At 39.0% G+C, this 20140-nt stretch overlaps 2 protein-coding genes across 11 annotated transcripts in view; one reads left to right on the top strand and one right to left on the bottom strand.

Moving 5' to 3' along the window:
- Positions 1–4718, bottom strand: part of CAGE1 (cancer antigen 1) — a 54034-nt gene extending 49316 nt beyond the window's left edge. For 5 of the 8 annotated variants that reach the window (XR_012373819.1, XR_012373818.1, XR_012373814.1 and 2 more), the window contains exons 1-2: positions 4552–4718; positions 2515–2732 (exon numbers count right to left, since the gene is read on the bottom strand). Coding sequence is in view for 1 of the 8 variants with exons in the window: in XM_073877548.1 (XP_073733649.1) it covers positions 2515–2652 (138 nt within the window). In the remaining 7 variants the exon portion in view is untranslated. Of the gene's footprint in view, positions 1–2514; positions 2733–4523 lie in introns of all 8 variants that reach the window. The other 3 variants (XR_012373817.1, XR_012373815.1, XR_012373816.1) reach the window with 3 other exon arrangements.
- A 148-nt stretch (positions 4719–4866) lies between these two features.
- Positions 4867–20140, top strand: part of RIOK1 (RIO kinase 1) — a 34285-nt gene continuing 19011 nt past the window's right edge. For 2 of the 3 annotated variants that reach the window (XM_025891092.2, XM_073877549.1), the window contains exons 1-12: positions 4867–5150; positions 8095–8302; positions 10062–10152; positions 11338–11407; positions 13032–13074; positions 15379–15471; positions 16438–16550; positions 16652–16732; positions 17888–17974; positions 18379–18516; positions 19098–19201; positions 19426–19532. In XM_025891092.2, the coding sequence (XP_025746877.1) occupies positions 5080–5150; positions 8095–8302; positions 10062–10152; positions 11338–11407; positions 13032–13074; positions 15379–15471; positions 16438–16550; positions 16652–16732; positions 17888–17974; positions 18379–18516; positions 19098–19201; positions 19426–19532 (1206 nt within the window). In that variant the 5' untranslated portion in view covers positions 4867–5079. Of the gene's footprint in view, positions 5151–6055; positions 6076–8094; positions 8303–10061; positions 10153–11337; positions 11408–13031; positions 13075–15378; positions 15472–16437; positions 16551–16651; positions 16733–17887; positions 17975–18378; positions 18517–19097; positions 19202–19425; positions 19533–20140 lie in introns of those variants that run through there. The other variant, XM_073877551.1, reaches the window with a different exon arrangement.

The raw sequence follows: 20140 nt of genomic DNA on the forward strand, positions 1-20140 counted from the left end.
ACAGATAGAAATCTAAAAAATTCATGTAGGGCTTATTCTCAAAGTTACCTTAATGTTATCTAGGATAAAAGGTTTTGTGAAGTAAATTAATAGTATGACTAAGATAGTAAAGAAAGCATTTTGAAAGTTTGAGGAAAGCATTGGTTTAATCATGGATAGTGTATCAAGTATGTGAGACCTAGAGGATGCTCTAAAAAAATTTGTATCTCTTACTAAAGTCATCTGGTTACAAACCTCTATTCAATCATGCTTCTTCTAACATTGTTGCACTTATTGAATGTACCTCAAGTATGAGAAAAACTGAGTTATATTTTACAACAATTTGTTTTTTTAGACTCCTTGCTAATTTAGACCATTCCTGCTAATGAGATTTTAAAAGTATCAAGAATAATATACTTGAAAAATAAAATAGCATTATTCATATGTATTGATGTTATATTTACACAAACTTCTTGGAACTCCACTATTTGTCAAATTTCAGAGCTCACTTCTAACTCTAGCCTTCTATGATAATAGTGTTTTTAACTAAAATATGCTTTTTGTTCCTTTAGTCTATAAATTCTTTATAAAGAACAAAATACTCAGTGAATTCCAAGAAAGAGAACCTCTTTACATAATTTAAGACATTCGTTCTTTATAATTTGATACATCAGATGTCAGACCCTGATTAACACTATAACAAAATTTTCTTTTAAAATGAAAATATGATAAAAATTATCATTATATAAAAGAATCTTTAACATTATTTTTTTAAAAGAAAGTAAAAACACTCAAAAGCCCATTACCCAGGGAGAAGCTATATGATCATTTTTATACATCAACAAATATACAGTTCATCCTTGAACAACATGAGTTTGAACTGCCCAAGTCCACTTACACATAGATTTTTCTGAGAAATACAGTATAATACTGTAAATATATTTTATCCTAATGATTTTCTTTTTTAAAAAATTTAATTTGTTTAGGGGCACCTGGGTGGCTCGGATGGTTAAGCGTCTGCCTTTAGCTCAGGTCGTGATCTCAGGGTCCTGGAATAGAGCCCTGCCTTGGCCTCCCTGCTCAGCTGGGAGTCTGCTTCTCTCTCCCCACCCCTGCTCTCTCTCTCACTCTCTCAAATAAATAAAATCTTTTTAAAAATTGTTTATTTGACAGAAAGGAGGCAGTAGAGAGAGAGAGCGCGGGGGGAGGGGCAGAGTGAGAGGGAGAGAAAGTCTTAAGCTGACTCCATGCTCAGGGCTGAGCTTGAGGCAGGCTCACAACCCTGAGATCAGGACCTGAGCTGAAATTGGGTCAGATGCTGGGTTGGCCAGGCACCCCCACTCCTAATAATTTTCTTAATCACATTTCTTTCCTCTAGCTTACTTCATTATAAGAATACAGTATATAATAAATATAACACACAAAATATGTGTTAACTCATTCAATCAATCAACTATTCATTCATGTTATTGTTAAGGCTTCTGCTCTATAGTAGGCTATCAGTACTTAGGTTTGGGGGGCCTCAAAAGTTATATGAAGCCTTTCAACTGTGAGGGGAGTCGGTACCTCTAAGCCCTGCATTGTTCAGGGGTCAATTCTGTATTACCATATTTAAGGTTTACATGTCCACTGTAAATCTGTGAAATAATTTAACTAGGTCCCTACTGATAAAAATTTAGGTTGCTTCTCATGTTTACTTATTTACTTTAAATGATACCTTTCTTAAAGTTTATTTATTTATTTTTAGTAATCTCTAAACCCAACCTGGGGCTGGAACTTAACGACCCTGAGATCAAGAGTCACATGCTCTTCTGACTGAGCCCATCAGCACCCCTAATGTTTATTTATTAAAGGTAATTCTGAACATATCTCATTTGCATACTTCCTTGAGGTAGAATTAAAAATAAAATGTGTTTTCTTATCACTAAATAGCCCTTTAGATAGGTTATGCCATTTTATGGGCTAATCCACATGAAACTGCCAATATTTGTCCATTTTTGAACAAAGTCAAATTACATATGGCACAACCTAATACATACTTGCTAATAATTGTGAAACATTTAGAACAACATTCATCATGATTTGGGACAATATAACCTTTTATTTTGTGAGAAAGGGCACTTGGAATTTTCCTTAAGATAGAAAATCATTTACATGCAGGGTCTGTCAATGCCATTAGGAATGACATTTGAATCATTTGCATGCTGACATGTTAGAATATGCTCTAGAATATGTCCAGTCCCTTGGACTATTTTCCTGCCCCTGTCACTGAGTTGTCATGGCCATGTCCCTTGGTTGCACACTTTAAGACTTCACATGGAGGCTGGAAAGGATCAGTTTTAACACTATTTGTAAAATGCTCTCTTTCTTTGTACACTAAGGGAACTGGGAAAACCAAACCCAGTATTCCCCTCCTCTGAGCCTCCACTGGAAATTCTTTTATTGTTCCTCATATTTTTGAGGAGATTTTTGTATGGAAGACAATGTGAAAGCTGAATACATCTGTACCTCCTAGAACTTATAAGCAATGCACACCTGAGGCAAGTCTGAAGTGGTATTGCTGGTTTCCATATAGAAGGGAGAATCTGAGTGGGTTAAGTCTTGAGAAAGACTGCTGAGATTCATGGCCTCCGCTTCTGACATGCCTTCTAATTTTTCATGAGAAACATCCATTTCAAAATGCGCAGGATCTGAAGATGATCACCAAACTTTTTGACAGTCCTTGTTCCTAACTGTTGAATGATGGAAGGCTTCTTTTAAAAAACAACATAATTTTAATGTTTATTAGTATATGCAAACAAAGGGTTCCCCTCCCCCATCTCTCCTTGCATTAAGAAAGCAACATTCATTGTCCTAAATTTTTGAATGTCCATTGTCAGTTTATTAGAAAAATAAAAATTTTTAGTTAAATATACCATGGTTACTTTGTGTAGTAGCAAATACTGATTTGGACAAAAACAAGTCAGTATAAATGTGGCTACTATACTATAATTTCCTAAAAGACTTGGGACCCAGAAGATGAAGGGACCTCTCAGTTACTTAAAAGATATTTACAAAATATTATCAGAGGACTATCAGGTTCCACAAAATACTGTATTGTTCTTTACCTGATACTCTCTGTTATGTCATTATCAAATCAAATCCAACGTTGTGAATCAGTTTTCTCCCATTTTTCTATCCCACACTATTCTCTCAGGCACTTGGATTTGAAAACTTGGAGACACCTTTGGTATCCTTCTACCTCATCATCTGGGCTATCCAGTTACAAAGTCCTGTCCATTCCTCCTTTAGAAATGTTTTTCATAACCCATGTTTTCTTTCCACCTCTTACATTATCACACTGGCCCACACTCTCATGACTTCCTCAGGTCTGTCAGGGGATGGGAGTGGAAAGGATGTCCAATAACATGGAGTCCAAGTTCTTCTGCTTGACTTTCTAGGTCTCCCATAGCCTGGACCCACGTTACCTATCCAGTATTCCGCTGTTCTAGTCAGATCTGGCTCACTTCCCTGTAAATAGATCATGCTCCTTACTACTTCAGTCTAACATGGCAAATGCTTCTCTCTCCCGAAATCTTCCTATCTACCCATTCATCTATGTTTAAAATTCCTGCACTGTTGTTATGTCTAAATCTGTATCACAATTCAGCGCCTATTCATTTTACTGTTTTAGTATTTGCCACCCTCTCAAGGGTGTTGGTATTTACAGATTTTTTAATTTTCATTTATTTGAATAATCTCTACACCCAACATACGGCTTGAACTCACGATCAAGAGTCACATGCTCTTCCCACGGAGCCAGCCAGTGCCCCAGTATTTAGATTATAAACGCCTCCAGAGAAGTCCATGCATGATTTTTCAGTACTCCTTATGGCAAATAGCAATGTCGCTCAGACAGTCAATATTGATTGAATGAATCCTGCAGTCCAATGACTTATTTCTATTAAAACTTCTCAATCTACAGTCACTAGCCATTTGCCTGGATTATTTTATTGAATTATCGAATTAATGAATAATTTATTGAGGCCTGATTTTTTTTTTTTTTTCAAAATCATGTCATCACTGGAAGTATAAAAAAGCCAGTGAGTCAAGCAGGCTAGCTGCGATTAGTGAAAGGCCCAACTTTATGCTCACCTTTTCCATCTTCCAAACACATAAATGCTGCCTGGGCTGTGAAGGGAATCTGAAAAATCTTTGTTTTCCAAATGCAGAAAAAGGCAAGAGCCTATTTCTTAAATTTTTCTGATGGTCTAGAACTTCCAGTTACACTTTTAGAACTTTGTTCGTATGGCACAGTCTGTCAGCTTACTTTTTAAGTTAAGCTTTCCATTTTCATTCTGTCCTTACCAGACTTATGCCACACTTTAAAAATATTTATTCAGATATATGGATAGATATTCCAGGACAGTCTAACGCTGTTTTAAGATGGGTGTTAAAAAAGTCATTGGGAGTTACCGCCCAAAATTCTAGTTTTGTTTTAAATTTTTTTCTGTTCGTATGACAAACTTTCTAAAATCACTTATTTTCCCCTCAAAACAACGCACCAAACTTAAGTCTAAAAAGTGTGCTCACTTCCAGGGTCCATAGTTTCTTGGATCCGCAGTAAGGATTTCGTGCTTCCTCCCTCCAAGCGAGATTTTGCGGGGGGAAGAACACTTTTAGGCCTCTCCCCCACAAAGGCTTTTAAAAAAGTAGCGCAAAGCAAGCAGGCGGGCTGGAACGACCCTGTGTGACGTCAGCCCGCCGCGCTAGCCAATCTCGGCGGGGAACTCCGCCCGCAGGGCTCCCACGCCCTTGTCCCCGCCCCTCGCCCCCTTGGGCGAAGCTGTGGAGGCGCGGAACTTCCGGCAGGGCTGAGACTTCCGGTCGGGCGGGAGTTTCCGGTCGGGGAGAGCTTGCTTCCTCGGGTTGAAAGTGCGTCCTCTTTTTATTTAGCACGTGGCGTTCGCTTTCAGCTTAGGGGCTTTTGAGTAGTTTGCTAGCCGGGCCTCTGCCGAAAGGCGGTTTGGTGGGCCGCGGGTAGGGCTGTCTCTGTGCGGTTCCTGTCCCAGCGCTGGGCGGAGGGCCTCCCGGGGTGTCGAGGCTCTGCGCGCTTCCGTCATGGACTACCGGCGACTGCTGATGAGTCGGGTGGTCCCGGGGCAGTTTGACGACGCGGATTCCTCCGACAGGTGGGCGCCGGTTGGACACTGTGACTCCATTGGGATGCTGCTGTCTCCTCCGTCGCGGCCCCTTTAGGCTTTTGAGGGAGACCGGTAGTTGTTCCGCTTCTCTCTCCGTCCCAACCGGGTCTTGTATCCCACTTTGCTGCAGAGTTAATGAAAGCCCCTTGTCAAAGGAGTCCCCGATTAGTTAGCATCGCTGACAGGCACAGTTGGGGATAGCGGCTAGGAACATAGATTTTTGCTCTTTAACTGCATTCAGCGTTCAAAAAATATTTGAGCACCTACTGTATGCCAGGTTCTGACCTCGGCGCTGGAGATGGTGATGAGCAAGACTAAGTCCCTGCTGTCATTGAATTTTACCTTCTACTTGGGACGGACTGACAATTGAGTACCTAGAGTTACTTAAAAAAAAAAAAAAACAAAAAGCAGATATTAGACACTATGCAAATAATTAAAATCAGTTGGTAGACTAATGACAATGTCAGGAGAGAGTTAAGTTCAGATCTGAACGACAAAAAGGAACTAACCTCAAGAGCAGAAGGAATAGCCGTTCAGCAAGAGGAGACCACAGTGCAGAGGCCCAACGTTGGTATCCCTCTTGGCTGTGAAGGGAAGATTTACAGGCCATTGTACCTAGCGCACAACAGAAGTAGTTGAGAAGATGGCTAGGTACTGATGTAGAAGTGAGAAGGGGCCAGATCATGTAGAACTTTGTAAGTGTTGAGGAGTTGGGATATTTAGGTCTTAATAGAAAGCTGTAGGAGAGATTTTAGCAGGGGAATGACATAATGTGATTTATGATTTAAAGGAATTACTCTGTTATAGAGAGGATGGTTTTGGAGGGCATGAGTGGAAGCAGTTCAAAATTGATAAAGTAGGGGCGCCTGAGTGCCTCAGTTGGTTAAGCGTCTGACTTGAGATTTCAGCTCAGGTAACTATCTCTGGATTCCCACATCTGCGTAAGATTCACCCTCTGCACCCCCCCACCCCCAACTCATTTGCACTGTCTCTCTCAAAAACATTTATTCAGTTCAGACATGACGGGAGCTAGATATAGGGTCACAGGGACATGTTTTGGACGTAAGAAGTGACAAGATTTGGTGGATTGGATGTGAGCTGTGAGGCAAAAGGAATTAAGGATAACTCCTACATGAAGTACGAGAGTCCTTTGAAATTCCAAATAAATGGTTTTTACTTTATGTTCACAGTAGGGATTCATTACATGAAGATTTTATCAATCAGTTGGGGATTTTTTCAGTAAATACATGTTGATCAGTTTCTGTGTGTCAGATCTAATGTTAGTGGGTAGGGATACATTGGTAAACATCACCTTGATTGACACAGGGCTTGCGTGGTAGGAGGAGAAACATTAAATAATTAGACAATAGATATTTGTATTAGAATTGGGTAAGTAGTATAGAGGAAAAATGGGTGCGGAATAGGGAAGACTTCCCGGAGCAAAAGATCATAGGCTAGTACTGGAAGGTTACATTGGATTTAGCCAGAGAAATAAGATTTTATTTCAAATGCATTCCAGATTTTTGTTTCCAGATAAGCATATAAGGCTTTAGGGAAGAAGCAGGAAGATGAAACAGCCCAGTGTGGCTGGTGAGTTAACAGTAATGAGTGTGCACTGGTTTTCCATCCATCAGTGGATATTGTGAAGATAAACCAGTGGATTTTGTGAACCCACCACACTCCAGGGTTTCTTGGCAATCTTTAGAGACATTTGTTTGTCACAACAGGGAGGTGGGGGGAGTGCATAGTGGCATCTGGTTGGTAGAGGCCAGAGATGCTGCTAAACATCCTATAAGGCACAAAACGACCTTCCACAATAAAAAATTGTCCAGCCGAGGTTGAGAAGTTCTGGTAGAAATGAAGTGTAACTTAAACATCCCACTCTAAATTACTGGCAATTGAAGGATCAAATTAAGGATTGTATTTACAAAATCATAGTAAATATAAATAGCAGGTGTGTAATGATTATTTTCTTCCCACCCATATCTATGGAGAGTTGGAGCCCTGTGAGCTGTTGCTAATTAATAATCAGGATTGATCATCTGAATTTACTAAACTCTCGTCTAACTGTCTTTAAGATGGTAGTTCACATTATCAGCTGTAATATGTGGTTCCTGTCTTTGTTCTCTACATGAGATGTCAAAACTGGTAGTACCTCTATTGAATCTGACCTGCAGACATATTTTGTTTGGTATGCATGGTGTTTTGTTAAAATTAAATGTACCAGTTAAGCGGGAGATTTAACACAAAAATCCATACTTCTGGCTTCTCTTGAATAACTAAGAAGATATGGTAGCACTTGATGTGAATTTTCACATGGCAGGAAAACACCCTGTTTGTTGTGCTCCCTTTACTCTGGGCCTGTTCTCTGGGTTTGAGAATTCACTACTTCTCGTACCGAATTACACACAGACTCCCTCTCTCATTTGTGGTGCTTGTGTTCACCATTCCTTCCCTTCACAAACAAGGGTGATTTGATTTGAAGTTCTTTGTGTGACACAAATCTTGATACAGCTCCTTTTGTTGGAGTGGCATTAAGTTCAAGGTAAGGCTGCTTTAGACTTATTCTCAAATTTTGTCAAAAAGCCCCCCCCCCCCCCGCCCCGTGAATGGTTTTCCTAGAGCCAGGTCTGGTGTACTGGTCAGAGTCCATTCGTTCAGCAGAGAAAATGACAGTGTAAATCCTAACTTCATTAAGGCAGATGTGGGTTTATACCAGATGTTGTTCTTCTTTAGTAGGACCTGGAGAAGAAACAAACAGTGGGAATGGCACTGTGAAAAACAATCTGGTGTTGAGTTTATGGGGGAGGTACTTTGGAAGGAAAACTTTTAGATTTATTGGTATAGATTTAGGCTGTTGTATCACAAATAAATACATGTGTAAATCCAAGTAGAGGTATGTGTAAACATGCTGAAACATTGTTATTTCTAGTGAAAGCATTGACTTGAAGACCATCAGAGAACAAGATGGTGTTCTGTTTGAGGACCTGCAGAAGAGAGTGTCTGAGAAGACGGAGGGAGGTGAGATGGAGGAGGAGGAGGAAGAGGAGTACGATGGTGATGATGATGACTGGGACTGGGATGATGGAGTTGGGAAACTCACCAAGGGTTCTATCTCGAATGCAAGGAGTAACGCCCAGGTATTTTATAAATGATTTTATACATCTTTATGTTATTGTTTATGTCGTCTTTTTTCAAAGGACTTTTTGTCATTCTGGAATTGACTAACTGAAAGATTTCCCTCAGGTTTTGTTGCCCTGTAGCCCCAGTCTTTAACCATTTTCGTTCTTCATTCTTTTCCTATTTCTGATCATTTCCTGGATGTAGATTCCTTTCATAATAAAAGAGTCATTTAAATTATGATAAGATGATGAGCTTTAAAATCTGCATGGCAAAGGACGTGAATAGGCAGTTTACTACAAGTGGTTAGGAAACATGGAGAAAAAAGTTTAACTTCCTTAATAATTAAAGAAATGCAGATTAAATGTGTAGAGATGCCATTTTTTCACCTATGAAACTGACCAAGACCCAGAATACATAATTGTTGATTGAGTAAGCACAGTTATTTGGAGGATGAACTGGTATGTGATAAAAAGCGTTTAAAACATAAAATAAATGCTTTGACTCAGCAGTTCTTCTAGGATTGTGCCAAGAATAATGTTACAAGAATGATCCTCCAGTATTGCTTATAGAGAAACAGTGGAAGGAACCTCTTGGTTAAATTTACTGAGGGACTGGTTTCACATGATGGGATATTGTGCAGCTTTAAAGACTATATTAATGACATGAACATGTGTTTATGATCTACCATGATCTGTGTACAAAACGCAAGTTACCAAACTACATAAAGTCTTCTTCTCAACTGGAAGTACTTAATGTTTTAGGAGTTTGCAGAGTCCTAGGATTAACATGGTACATCTTCCTGGAGCATAAAGGTTTCTGAAAGAGATGGAGGGAGGGAAAAACCAACAATATTTCTTTGAATATTAAGACTGTTTCGTAGACTAGAATGCCTGCAATTAAAAATAACCAGATGAATTTCACACTTGGGGTCTTGTTTTGGTAACTCCTCCATTGATTCATCGGTGAGATGTTGAGCTATTTCAACATAGAGTAGTCCCTTTTAATAAAGCTGGAAATACAAGTAAGTATATGTGCTTAAATGTTAACTGTTATCTTGGGTGTTGGGGATTATAGGTGATTAAAATTTTACCTGTGTTTTCTACTGTGAACCTGTATTTAGAAATGTTTTAAAAGTTGTATTTAGTAGAAAATTTTAAAGAGGTCTATGCAAACAAGAAACAAATCAGCCTCACACTTCCAAGTTGAGATAACAGGATTAAGTTAGCAATTATTATGGGCACTCTTTATCTGTACTGTATTCTCTTATTTATGGGTTCTTTCTTCTCTTTTTGCTATTACTTAAGTTTATGCATAGTGCCAGTCTAAGTTGTTAAGCCTCATACCTAATCTTTCCCTTTCTTGAGACAGTAGGCCCAAAATGAGATTCTTAGAACCAGTTTAATGTTGGTCTAAGCTCTTTGTTATACACTTTGGGTGTAAATGGACATTTTCAAATTTTAAATCTATAAAGCAGTCACACAAAAAATGCATTTAATTTTGTTATTTATAATAATGAGGAATACATTGCAGAGAGGTTAAAAAATGGCAGATGGTACAGACTCCTTTAACCACTAAACTTTGTCCTATTTCAAATGTCTTTTAAAAAAATTTCTTGCACAAGTATGATTGATTCTTAACCTTTTCTTAGGGTTCTCATTCAAGTATTGATGCTTTAATAGTTAATTAACTGAGAGCTAAGGAAAAAGGCACATGATAAAGAACCCTCGGTCTTTATTTAAAACTAGTGTCTTCAACTCTGAAACTCATTTCTTCTAGGCAAATCGACAGACTTTCAATTGCAATTCAGCCAAAATGTCTACTCCAGCAGACAAGGTCTTACGGAAATTTGAGAATAAAATTAATCTAGGTGAGTTCATAAAATATATTTGGGCTCTGAGGAAGTTCTTCAGAGACCATAAAGTGTTATAAAATGTTATTAGATCAAGAAATGAGCATATTCACTGTTACTGGCTGATGATAACATTTAGAGAAGATAAAAACTCAGTAATTTAAAAACCTGACTTCAGGAAGAGATGTTAGCTTTTGCTTTTTTAGTTCTGTTTTCTCCTCTGCTATAGAATTATAAAGTTACAGGTACCTGTTCAAGTTTTCATCTGTTTTGTATTAGATTTTATGGTAAGATTATCTCATAGTAGGATGTTGAAAATACACTTAACCCTTGAACACGGGAGTTGGGGTGCTGACTCCACACAGTCGAAAATCCATGTATAACTTTTGACTTCCCCCAAAACTTAACTACTAATAGCCCACTGTTGACAGGACACCTTGCCGATAACATAAAAACAGTTGATAGACGCAGAGTTTATATGTTATATGTGTTATATACTTAATTCTTACAGTAAAGGAAACCAGAGAAAAGAAAATGTTAAATCATAAGGAAGAGGGAATACAATGTGCAGTACTTTGCTGTGAAAAATCTGCATGTGAGTGGGCCTGCGCAATTCAAACCCATGTTGTTCACGGGTCAACTGTACTAGAATATAGAATCTAAGTACGTTTTGTTTTATTAGACACTTTTTATGTAGGCATCAACCATTTAGTGAGCCATCGCATGTTGATTTGAACCACCACCTCTTGAAAAATGCAGGGTCATCTTTGTCTTGTGGATGTTCACTCACTATAAACCTAGCACCTCTCTCCTAGCCTATCGTTGACTTATAATTTAAAATGAAACTTGAAGTTTTTAGAATTAGACTTGGAATTCAGGCAGTCATCTTATCCATATTAGTTGTGTAAAGTATTAACAAGTGTCTGAAATTTAGCAATGCAGGTGAAGTATTTTGGAGGGGATTCCCGGGTCCAGGTTTCTGTGGCTCAGAAATTATAGCTGTGGTGATGACAGTGACAATACTTGGCACTAAGGAGACAGAACTTCGTGCTCATCTATAAAAACATGAACATTTTTTCATTATTAAAAGATACTTTCTGTACAACAAAATATTTAGAAAATAAGGAAGAGGGAAGTATTCTATTCAGACTGTTGTCTTTTTGTCTTAAATGTTGTTTACATTGTGGATTTTTAAATTTTCAGAAAAGCTCAATGTTACTGATTCTGTCATAAATAAAGTCACCGAAAAGTCTAGACAAAAGGAAGCAGATATGTAAGTAATATTTTAACTATAATACATGAATTATAGGGACTAATTCCAAACAAATTAAGTAGCATCTTGGTCATAATTCTTTTGGAAAGGGTATTTCTTTGCATACTTAAACTAGTTTTTTGTTTCTTTTTTTAGCTTAAGTGAGGGTATCCTTTCCTTTATAAGTTGAAAATATTGAGTCTTAAGAAATGTATGGTCAAACTATAATTTTGTGAAATTCACAGATGTACTCTCAGGAGGGTAATGGTTTTAAATTAAAATGTAGATTCTAGTTTAAACTAAAATGTTAGAGTGTAAAAATGTTCCCTTTTAAGAATTTATTAAAATTTTTTCCCTTCCATGAAATATTTTTAAAAATTCAAGGGAAGATTTAAAACTAAATAGTGATATAACTAAGAACAGTTTTTATTTATTCCTCTCAAAATCAGTTGTTTAAGATCTGGCTAACTTCTATATCCTAATAACTCTAAGGTGTTTACAGTATATTGTAGAAAGTGATACTAAGATTATACAACTAGTAGCGTTGGAACCGAACTTAAGGGGCACTTGGGTGGCTCAGTAGGTTAAGTGTACAACTCTTGATTTTCGCCCAGGTTGTGATCTCAGGGTCGTGAGATGGAGCCCCTCATCGGGCTCTGCTGGAGTCTGCTTGCAGAGTCTCTCTCTCCTTCTGCCCCTCCCCCTGCTGGGGTATGCATGTATGTATGCATTCTCTCCCTCTAAAATAAATAAATCTTAAAAAAAAAAAAAACTGAACTTAAAAACCAGTTTTCTTCTGGTTTATTGCTATACCCAAGAGATATCAGCTTTTCTTTTCTTTTCTTTTTGTAAAAATTTATTTATTTTTAGAGAGAGTGCGTGTGCACCCACTGGAGCCGAGGGAGGCGGAGAGGGAGAGAGAGAATCTCAAGCAGACTCCATGCTGAGTGCAGAGTGTGGGGGGAGGGGAGAGCTCAGTCTTACAACCCTGAGATCATGACCTGAGCTGAAACCGGGAGTCCAACGCTCAACTGACTTAGCCACCCAAGTGCCCCAAGATAGAAGCTTTTTGAGAACTGCCATAGTCATTTGTTATTTCATGGAAGTGTTTGTTTGAATCTTTGTGTTTGGATCTTTATGAGTTTAGTGCTAATAGAGTCACTTAGTGTGTGAGCTGAAGCCAATCAGAGTTTGCATTTTAATGTAGAGCCCAGTAAATACCTGAAGATGATAAAAATTTGTATCTTTGTAGAAAGGAACTCTAAAGAGAAAGCAGTATAAATGACTTTAATTCTGTATTAATAGAATCATTAAAGATTTAAGGACAGTATTAACAGACTCGATGTTTTCTCTTTTGCAGCGTAGTTCACTTTACTCCAGCTGCTCTTTTTATTCAGTCCTTCTGAAATATGGAGAGAATTATTTTTTCTTATTGCAGATATGCTCCTTTTGCTCTAGGGAACTGAATTGATGATTAAGGGGATGTGAAGGAATCATCACCGAGCAATGAAACTACAATGAGATTATGAAATCTGTTACTAAAGAAACTACCTATTTAGGAATTTCATGGAATGATGTACATTTGGAAACTTTATTTTGGCTTCTAAATGTTGAATGTCACATATACTTTTTTGGCTTTGGTTAGGTATCGCATCAAAGATAAGGCGGACAGAGCAACTGTGGAACAGGTACAATTTCAATGTGCTGCAAGCTCTCTATTTTATTTTAAGATTTTATTTATTTATTAGAGAGCATGAGGTGGACAGAGGCAGAGGGAAAAGCAGATTCCCCTGCTGAGCAGGGAGCCCATGCGGGACTTGATCCCAGGACCCTGAGATCACAACCTGAGCAGAAGGCAGACGCTTAACCGACTGAGCCACCCAAGCACCCTGCAAGTCTCGTTTTAAATGAGCATTTCTTTTCTCTTGGGATTATAGTTTGCATTCATCCTTCTTGCTTAATGCTAATGTTGTCTAAAACTACTCCTTGTAGTTTTGAGTTTAGAAATCTACATTTTGCTTTATTTATACTAGGACTGTTAATAGATAAATTAGAGTCATGCCCCACTCTGGCCACCATGCAGTGCTTTTCTCTTCTGTGGGGAAGCAGAATTTACTGTAAGACCAGAATTTATTCAGAAATTCCTTACTTGGTTTAGAAATATGCTTATTTTATTCTTTCTATTCAAGAGTGGGGACAAATTTTCCTAATTTCCCCATATGTAGAGAGTTGTGATTGGATGTTAGCATTGGCCCAGATTTTTGATGTGAAGAAGGTGATAGAAAGGGTCAGAACATTACTAGTGCCACCTCCCACCCTTCTGCCCACCCCTACACAGAGGCACAAACTCACTTTTCAGTCATAGCCTCTTCCACCGCCCCTGCTGCTGTCCACCTGAGCCCCGAAGGAGTCACACCCAGTCAGAGCTCAGAACCACTTATGCAGTTAGAGAAGTCTACCCGTAGTTGGGCGGGAGTAGGTCTGGGATCCATGTCTTCATTGCCCTCTCATGTATTTATTTTGTGTGGTGTGTGTGTGTGTGTGTGTGTGTGTGTGTGATTGAACACAAAGGGTAATCCAGCTGAGAGAAGTGAGGCAGCTCTAATTGTCACAGACCCTAAAAGGACTAAGGCAGGATGTCCTTTTTTCCCCTTTCGAAATTAATGTGGAATTAAGAGTGTATATCTTGATCTCAGGTGGTATTTTAAGGTATGTATTTGTAAGTTCATTCACTACAGATTTCTTTTTTCCCATTTTGTTTACAAGCCATTTTGGCACGTTGCTCCTCCTATGGCCCTGACTTGGCTTCCCCCCAGTTCTGCAGCAGTGCAGGCGCCTGTCTACATCTTCTGCTCCAGCAGCGCGCCTTACCTCTGCTCACCTGCGCGCCCAGCCGCCTGGGCAGCTAGTTTCTGGTCGCTCACTTCCCTCTCATTTCGCTCTAGTTGCCATTGATGCTGTTTGGCTTTTAGTCGTGCAGTCTTCCAGGGTTTTGTTTTTATTAACCTTAGGTTTCTGGTGTGACTGCAGCTGTGTCACTGAAGGACAGACCCTAAAACGTAGTTAGATTGGGCCACTTTACACCGTCCCTCTCCGTGGAGCTGGAGGGGCTGTTGTGAGTGTCCCTTAAAAGTGTGTGTAAATATGTGGCTGCTTCAGTTCAGGCACGGACAGGACCAGGACTTTGGAGTCCTTTTTACTCAAGATTGATTGCTCTGACTTCAAAGGAGACCCTTTCCCTGATTTACTCATCTATAGCAGAGGTGTGCAAACTCCTTCTTTAAAGGGTTAAATAAATACTTTAAGCATTGTGGCTCACAATTCCTTTTTTTTTTTTTAACAACTATTGTAAAATGTAAAGACCATTCCTAGCTTGCAGGCTGTAGAAAAACAGGCTGTGGCCTGGATTTGACTCATGAGCTATATGGTGCTGACCTCTGATTTAAAGTTGCATATCCAGTACAGTGGCCACTGAGCACTTAAAATGTAGCTAGTCTGAATTGAGATGTGCTGTCAACATCAACAGGGTTGGTGTGAAGGCTTGGGGTAAAAAATGCAGTGTTAAATCTCTCGCTGATAACTTATATCGATTGCATGTTGAAACTGATGTTTTAGATATACTGGATTAAATAAATAAATTTTACCTGCTCTTTTTTACTCCTTTTAATGTGACTAGAAAATGTAAACCTAGTTATGTGACTTGCATTATATTCTATTAGCTAATGTCAGTCTACCGTCAATTTCTGCTTCCCTTTGACTTGGTAGACTTTAATTTCTGTGACTGAACTTGTTGGTTCATCTCTTGTTCCTTTCACCTTCATGTGGCATTTTATTTGCTAAAAATTATAGTGAATAAAAACACCACAGTTGATACTCTTCATTGAGTCAGCCAGGATAGCTTAGTACTTAAGCTCTTCAGGTTATTAATGGTCACATGTTTCAATGAGAAATATTTTGTCTCTCTGAACTTTTTTATTTTTTGCATTTTTTAGGTGTTGGATCCTAGAACGCGAATGATATTATTCAAGATGTTGACTAGAGGAATCATATCTGAGATAAATGGCTGCATAAGCACAGGAAAAGAAGTGAGCTTTTCTTTGGATGCCTGAATGTTTTCATGTTAGTTTTCTTACTTCAGATAACAAATGAAACTAAGGCACTTAGTAAATAAATGGTGCCTTTAAAAAGAAAAGAAAAAAAAAATACACAAGTCAGAATAGCTTAGTATTTCTAAAAACAGCTTTATTAATATTTATGGGTAGCTAGGAAGTTGTACACATAACCTTGCCTTTTCACCTCTGTTACTGTACTGGATCCCTGGGTCCAGGTGGTGCCTAGGGTCAGATTACTGCAGGCCTGAGTCCTTATCACATGGTTACTAACGGGGCAGGGGCTTAGTCTAGTCTTTCTGAGTCAGTGACTCTCTTTCCCGTTTTTTCTTTGTATGTGTATATGGAGAAAGACAGACATGGCATTTTTTTTTTTAAGATTTTATTTATTTATTTGACAGAGACACAGCGAGAGAGGGAACACAAGCAGGGGGAGTGGGAGAGGGAGAAGCAGGCTTCCCGCTGAGCGGGGAGCCTGATGCGGGGCTCGATCCCAGGACCCCGGGACCATGACCTGAGCTGAAGACAGATGCTTAACGACTGAGCCACCCAGGCGCCCCACAGACATGGCATTTTTTAAATTAGCCACTCATTCTATGGGAAGCACTTCTCAGTAAAACTCAGTTTATAAATCATGAGATGTAAGAATGTCTTAAAATATTTTTCACATACTTGAGATACAAAAATGTTGAAAGCCGCTTCTTGTATATAAATTGGATCTTCCTATATACGTAAATTAGAGGTCTACTTACTGTACCTTTTGGTAGTGATGTTTTGCATTTTAATTGATATAATCAGAAGATGATGGTGTTTCTTGTACATGTTACTTGAGTTCACTTGACTTTTTTTTAACTTTTGAGGACAGAATCGAATAGAGTGAAAGATTGAAATACTGTGTGTAGTTATCTAACATAAACTTAATTTGTTTTTGATGCAAAATAGGCTAATGTGTACCATGCTAGCACAGCAAATGGAGAGAGCAGAGCCATCAAAATTTACAAAACTTCTATTTTAGTGTTCAAAGATCGGGATAAGTATGTAAGTGGGGAATTCAGGTGAGTTCAGATTCTTTTTCCAGTTGGGCTAATTTCTATATCCTAAAATAAGAACTGGGATAATGGAGTGATTGGAATAACAAATATTTTTCTCGTTCAAGATTTCGTCATGGCTATTGTAAAGGAAACCCCAGAAAAATGGTGAAAACTTGGGCAGAAAAAGAAATGAGGAACTTAATCAGGTGACTCTCTGGGGCGTGTGGCTGTGCTGTGTCCGACATACTGGCCCCGCTCCTTCCTGCTGGCATATCCCAGGGTGGTTCTGTCCAAAGGTGGGGACTTGTAGTGCTGCTCATTTCCATTAAATCTGCTGAGGTATGCAGAAGTGGCACATTCCTGGACAAATAAGAACTACCTTGTTTTCTCTGTTTTGAGAACCCATTATGGAAAAATTCACATTTATTCAGCAAGGCTGGGTCATTCCAAGCACCTTGGAAGCCATGTGAAAGCATTTAAAATTTATACTGAGGATGATAGGGGGCTGTTGCAAGATTTTAAGCAGGGAAATACACAGGTTTTGAGACTGATGTGTCATTTTTTTATAGGCATTGGAGTTTTAGACAATTTTGTTAGGACCTAAACTCTATCATAGTTTCCTTTTCTGATTTCAGTCCAGTCTTGGACATATTTATACGTTCTTTGTGCTGACACTTTTATATCAGGTGAGGGCAACTTATTTAGCTGAGATCAAGTTTTCTCAAAAATTTGAAGTTTTTTTTTTCTCTTTCGAGCACCTTTTACCATTTTATCTGCTGTGCATTGGTGACATACATTGGATATTTTAGTATTAAATACTTGTTTTGAAAGTCCTTTTGAAATCTTCTTGTGTTCAGTTAGCTATTAGGTATGAGTCCAACTGGTTTTTGGTTTTTTGGTTTTTGGTTTTTTTGTAAGTAAACTACACCCTGTGTGGGCAGGGCTCTAACTCAAGACCCCAGGGTCAAGAGTCATGTGCTCTACCCACTGAGCCAGCCAGGCACTGTGAGTCCCAACTGTTTTATTAATCATTGTTGAGGCTAATCAACTCAGAAGACATAACTGCTGTAGTTCAATTCTGAGATGCACATTGCACAATTTAACATCTCTGGAATGGGACTGAGTGTTAGAGGCTATGAGATACAGATGAATTGCCAGTGTTTCGTCGTTCTTGGTTGTGCATCTTGGTGCCACTTAAAATCTCTGCCGTCTTCGAGTTTATGAAATACAGTAATACAATTGAGATGTGTTGATGATGTTTCCTAACAGCCATATTAATCTTGTGTTCTGTAGCCGCTGTAATTTGTTTTAGATGTTGTGTCACCTTTTCATTTGTCCTTTTGTCTTTTTGAATACCACAGGCTAAACACAGCACAGATCCCGTGCCCAGAACCTATCCTGCTGAGAAGTCATGTTCTTGTCATGGGCTTCATTGGTAAAGATGACATGTGAGTACATAGAAGGCCTAATAATTACATACTCAGAAGTCTGTTTTTAAGTGCTTTGAATTATCTGACATACGACTATTTCCCATTTAAATAGCTCCTTTCATCTTGGAATGTTTTTTGTGAATCTTTTCCACTGTACTTGTGCATAGAGTTGCTCATTTATTCTACCTTTTTAAGTCTCAAAGTGCTTCAGAATAACAAAGTTCACCCTGTTTTGAGGAATGTTTTATACAGTAAACTGGGAGAACACCTGTTTCTTGACAACTTTTTGATTGGTACATCTATAGTGACCCAGTTGCTCAGTGATAAGTTGTTGAAAAGAAGTCCATGTAGCAATGTGTAGTATAAAGCAAGAAAACTTGTTCTGGGGCATTTTATTTTAGTTCATTTTATTTGTATTCAAGGCCAGCGCCACTGTTGAAAAACGTCCAGTTATCAGAATCCAAGGCTCGGGAGTTGTATTTGCAGGTCATCCAGTACATGAGAAGAATGTATCAAGATGCCAGACTTGTCCATGCAGATCTCAGTGAATTTAACATGCTGTGAGTGCGTTTTGTCCCTTGGGAACCTCCTGTACAGCGTTTCATGTCCTTTAAAAAAATAAAATCCCAATCCAAGAAGTCATTTTTATTTTTACTTTATTTTTTGCTTTTTTATTTTTTAATTTATTTGAGAGAGAGAAACAGAGATAGAGCACGACCGGGGAGGAGAGGGAGAAGCAGACTCCCCACTGAGCAGGGAGCCCGATGCGGGGCTCTAACCCAGGACCCTGGGATCATGACCTGAGCCGAAGGCAGACGCTTAACAACTGAGCCCCCCAGGCAACCCCAAGAAGTCATTTTTAAATTCTAAAGATTTAAAGCTGGCTTCCCCATGGTCATAGTAGAGGATGTGTTCTGTGCTTGCGGTGGCCTTAGTCACAGAACTGACCATCTGATCATTAACAGAGTTCTAAGACTTTGGAAATTGTCTCAGTTTTCATCTCTTGCTAGTCAGAGTGGCCTCTTATCCTTACCCACTTTGTTCGTTCTATTGGTTATTTCGCTTGCTCTTAAGATAGAATTTTTTTAAACAACAAAACGCAGGAAAGTAGGTCCCAAGTCCCTGCGTCTGTGGCCCACAGGTACTACGGTGGAGGTGTGTACATCATTGACGTTTCTCAGTCTGTAGAGCATGACCACCCACATGCCTTGGAGTTCTTGAGAAAGGACTGTGCCAACGTCAACGGTGAGCGGGAATTGGAATTTCCTACCAGCTTGTTTATGTCTGTTGATTCTGCACTCTGGTAAGCTGTTGATGTCAAATCTTGGCACTAAATCTTTTGATGTAGTGATACTTCTACCATTTGCTGGGAGATGGTGTATTTTTAATCATCTCTTTGTTTCTCCATAACGTAGTTGGAGTAACAACTTTTTCCCTCCTAAGGCTGTGCTGCGTTTTCCTTCCAACAGATTTCTTTTTGAAGCACAGCGTTGCTGTGATGACTGTGCGGGAACTCTTTGAATTTGTCACAGATCCGTCCATTACACAGGAGAACATGGACGCTTACCTCTCAAAGGTGAGATGGGGTGAGGAAAAGAAAGAACAGAAAATAGTAGTAATTTGCACTTATGTGCTGCTTCTCAGGGACTCCGATTGCTCAGTGTATGTTCGTTTCAACAGCTTCTTGAGACCTCCTGATTTCACACATAGGGAATCAAAAATACAGTAAAAAGTCAATGGGAAATCCAGGTTTCTTGACCTGAAGCATTGGGCGAGATTACATAGACCGCCATAGACCTGTTCGGCTTCTGGTCTTTCCCTTGTTTCTCAGAGGCCTTTTTGAATCACCGAACTTTTGCACGTGTGGTAAAATGCACATAGCGTAAAACTTACCATTGTAACCATGTGTAAGTGTACGTTCAGTGGCATTACGTACATTCACACTGTTGTGCAACCATCACCACCGTCCATCTCCAGAACTTTCTCATCTTGTAAAATACAAACTCCGTACCCATTAAACATTAACTCCCCATTTCTCCCTACCCCCAGCCTGTTCTGCTTTTCTCTGTGATGTTGCCTACTGTAGGTACCTCACATAAGTGGAATCATGCTGTTTTTTTCTTGTTCTGGCCACTTGTTTCCCTTAACATAATGTCCTCAAGATTCTTTCATGGAGTACATATA

The sequence above is a fragment of the Callorhinus ursinus genome, unplaced genomic scaffold, assembly GCF_003265705.2.
Source record: "Callorhinus ursinus isolate GAN/ISIS: 27379988/994484 unplaced genomic scaffold, GSC_fseal_2.0 scaffold26, whole genome shotgun sequence".
NCBI classification, from domain to species: Eukaryota; Metazoa; Chordata; class Mammalia; order Carnivora; family Otariidae; genus Callorhinus; species Callorhinus ursinus.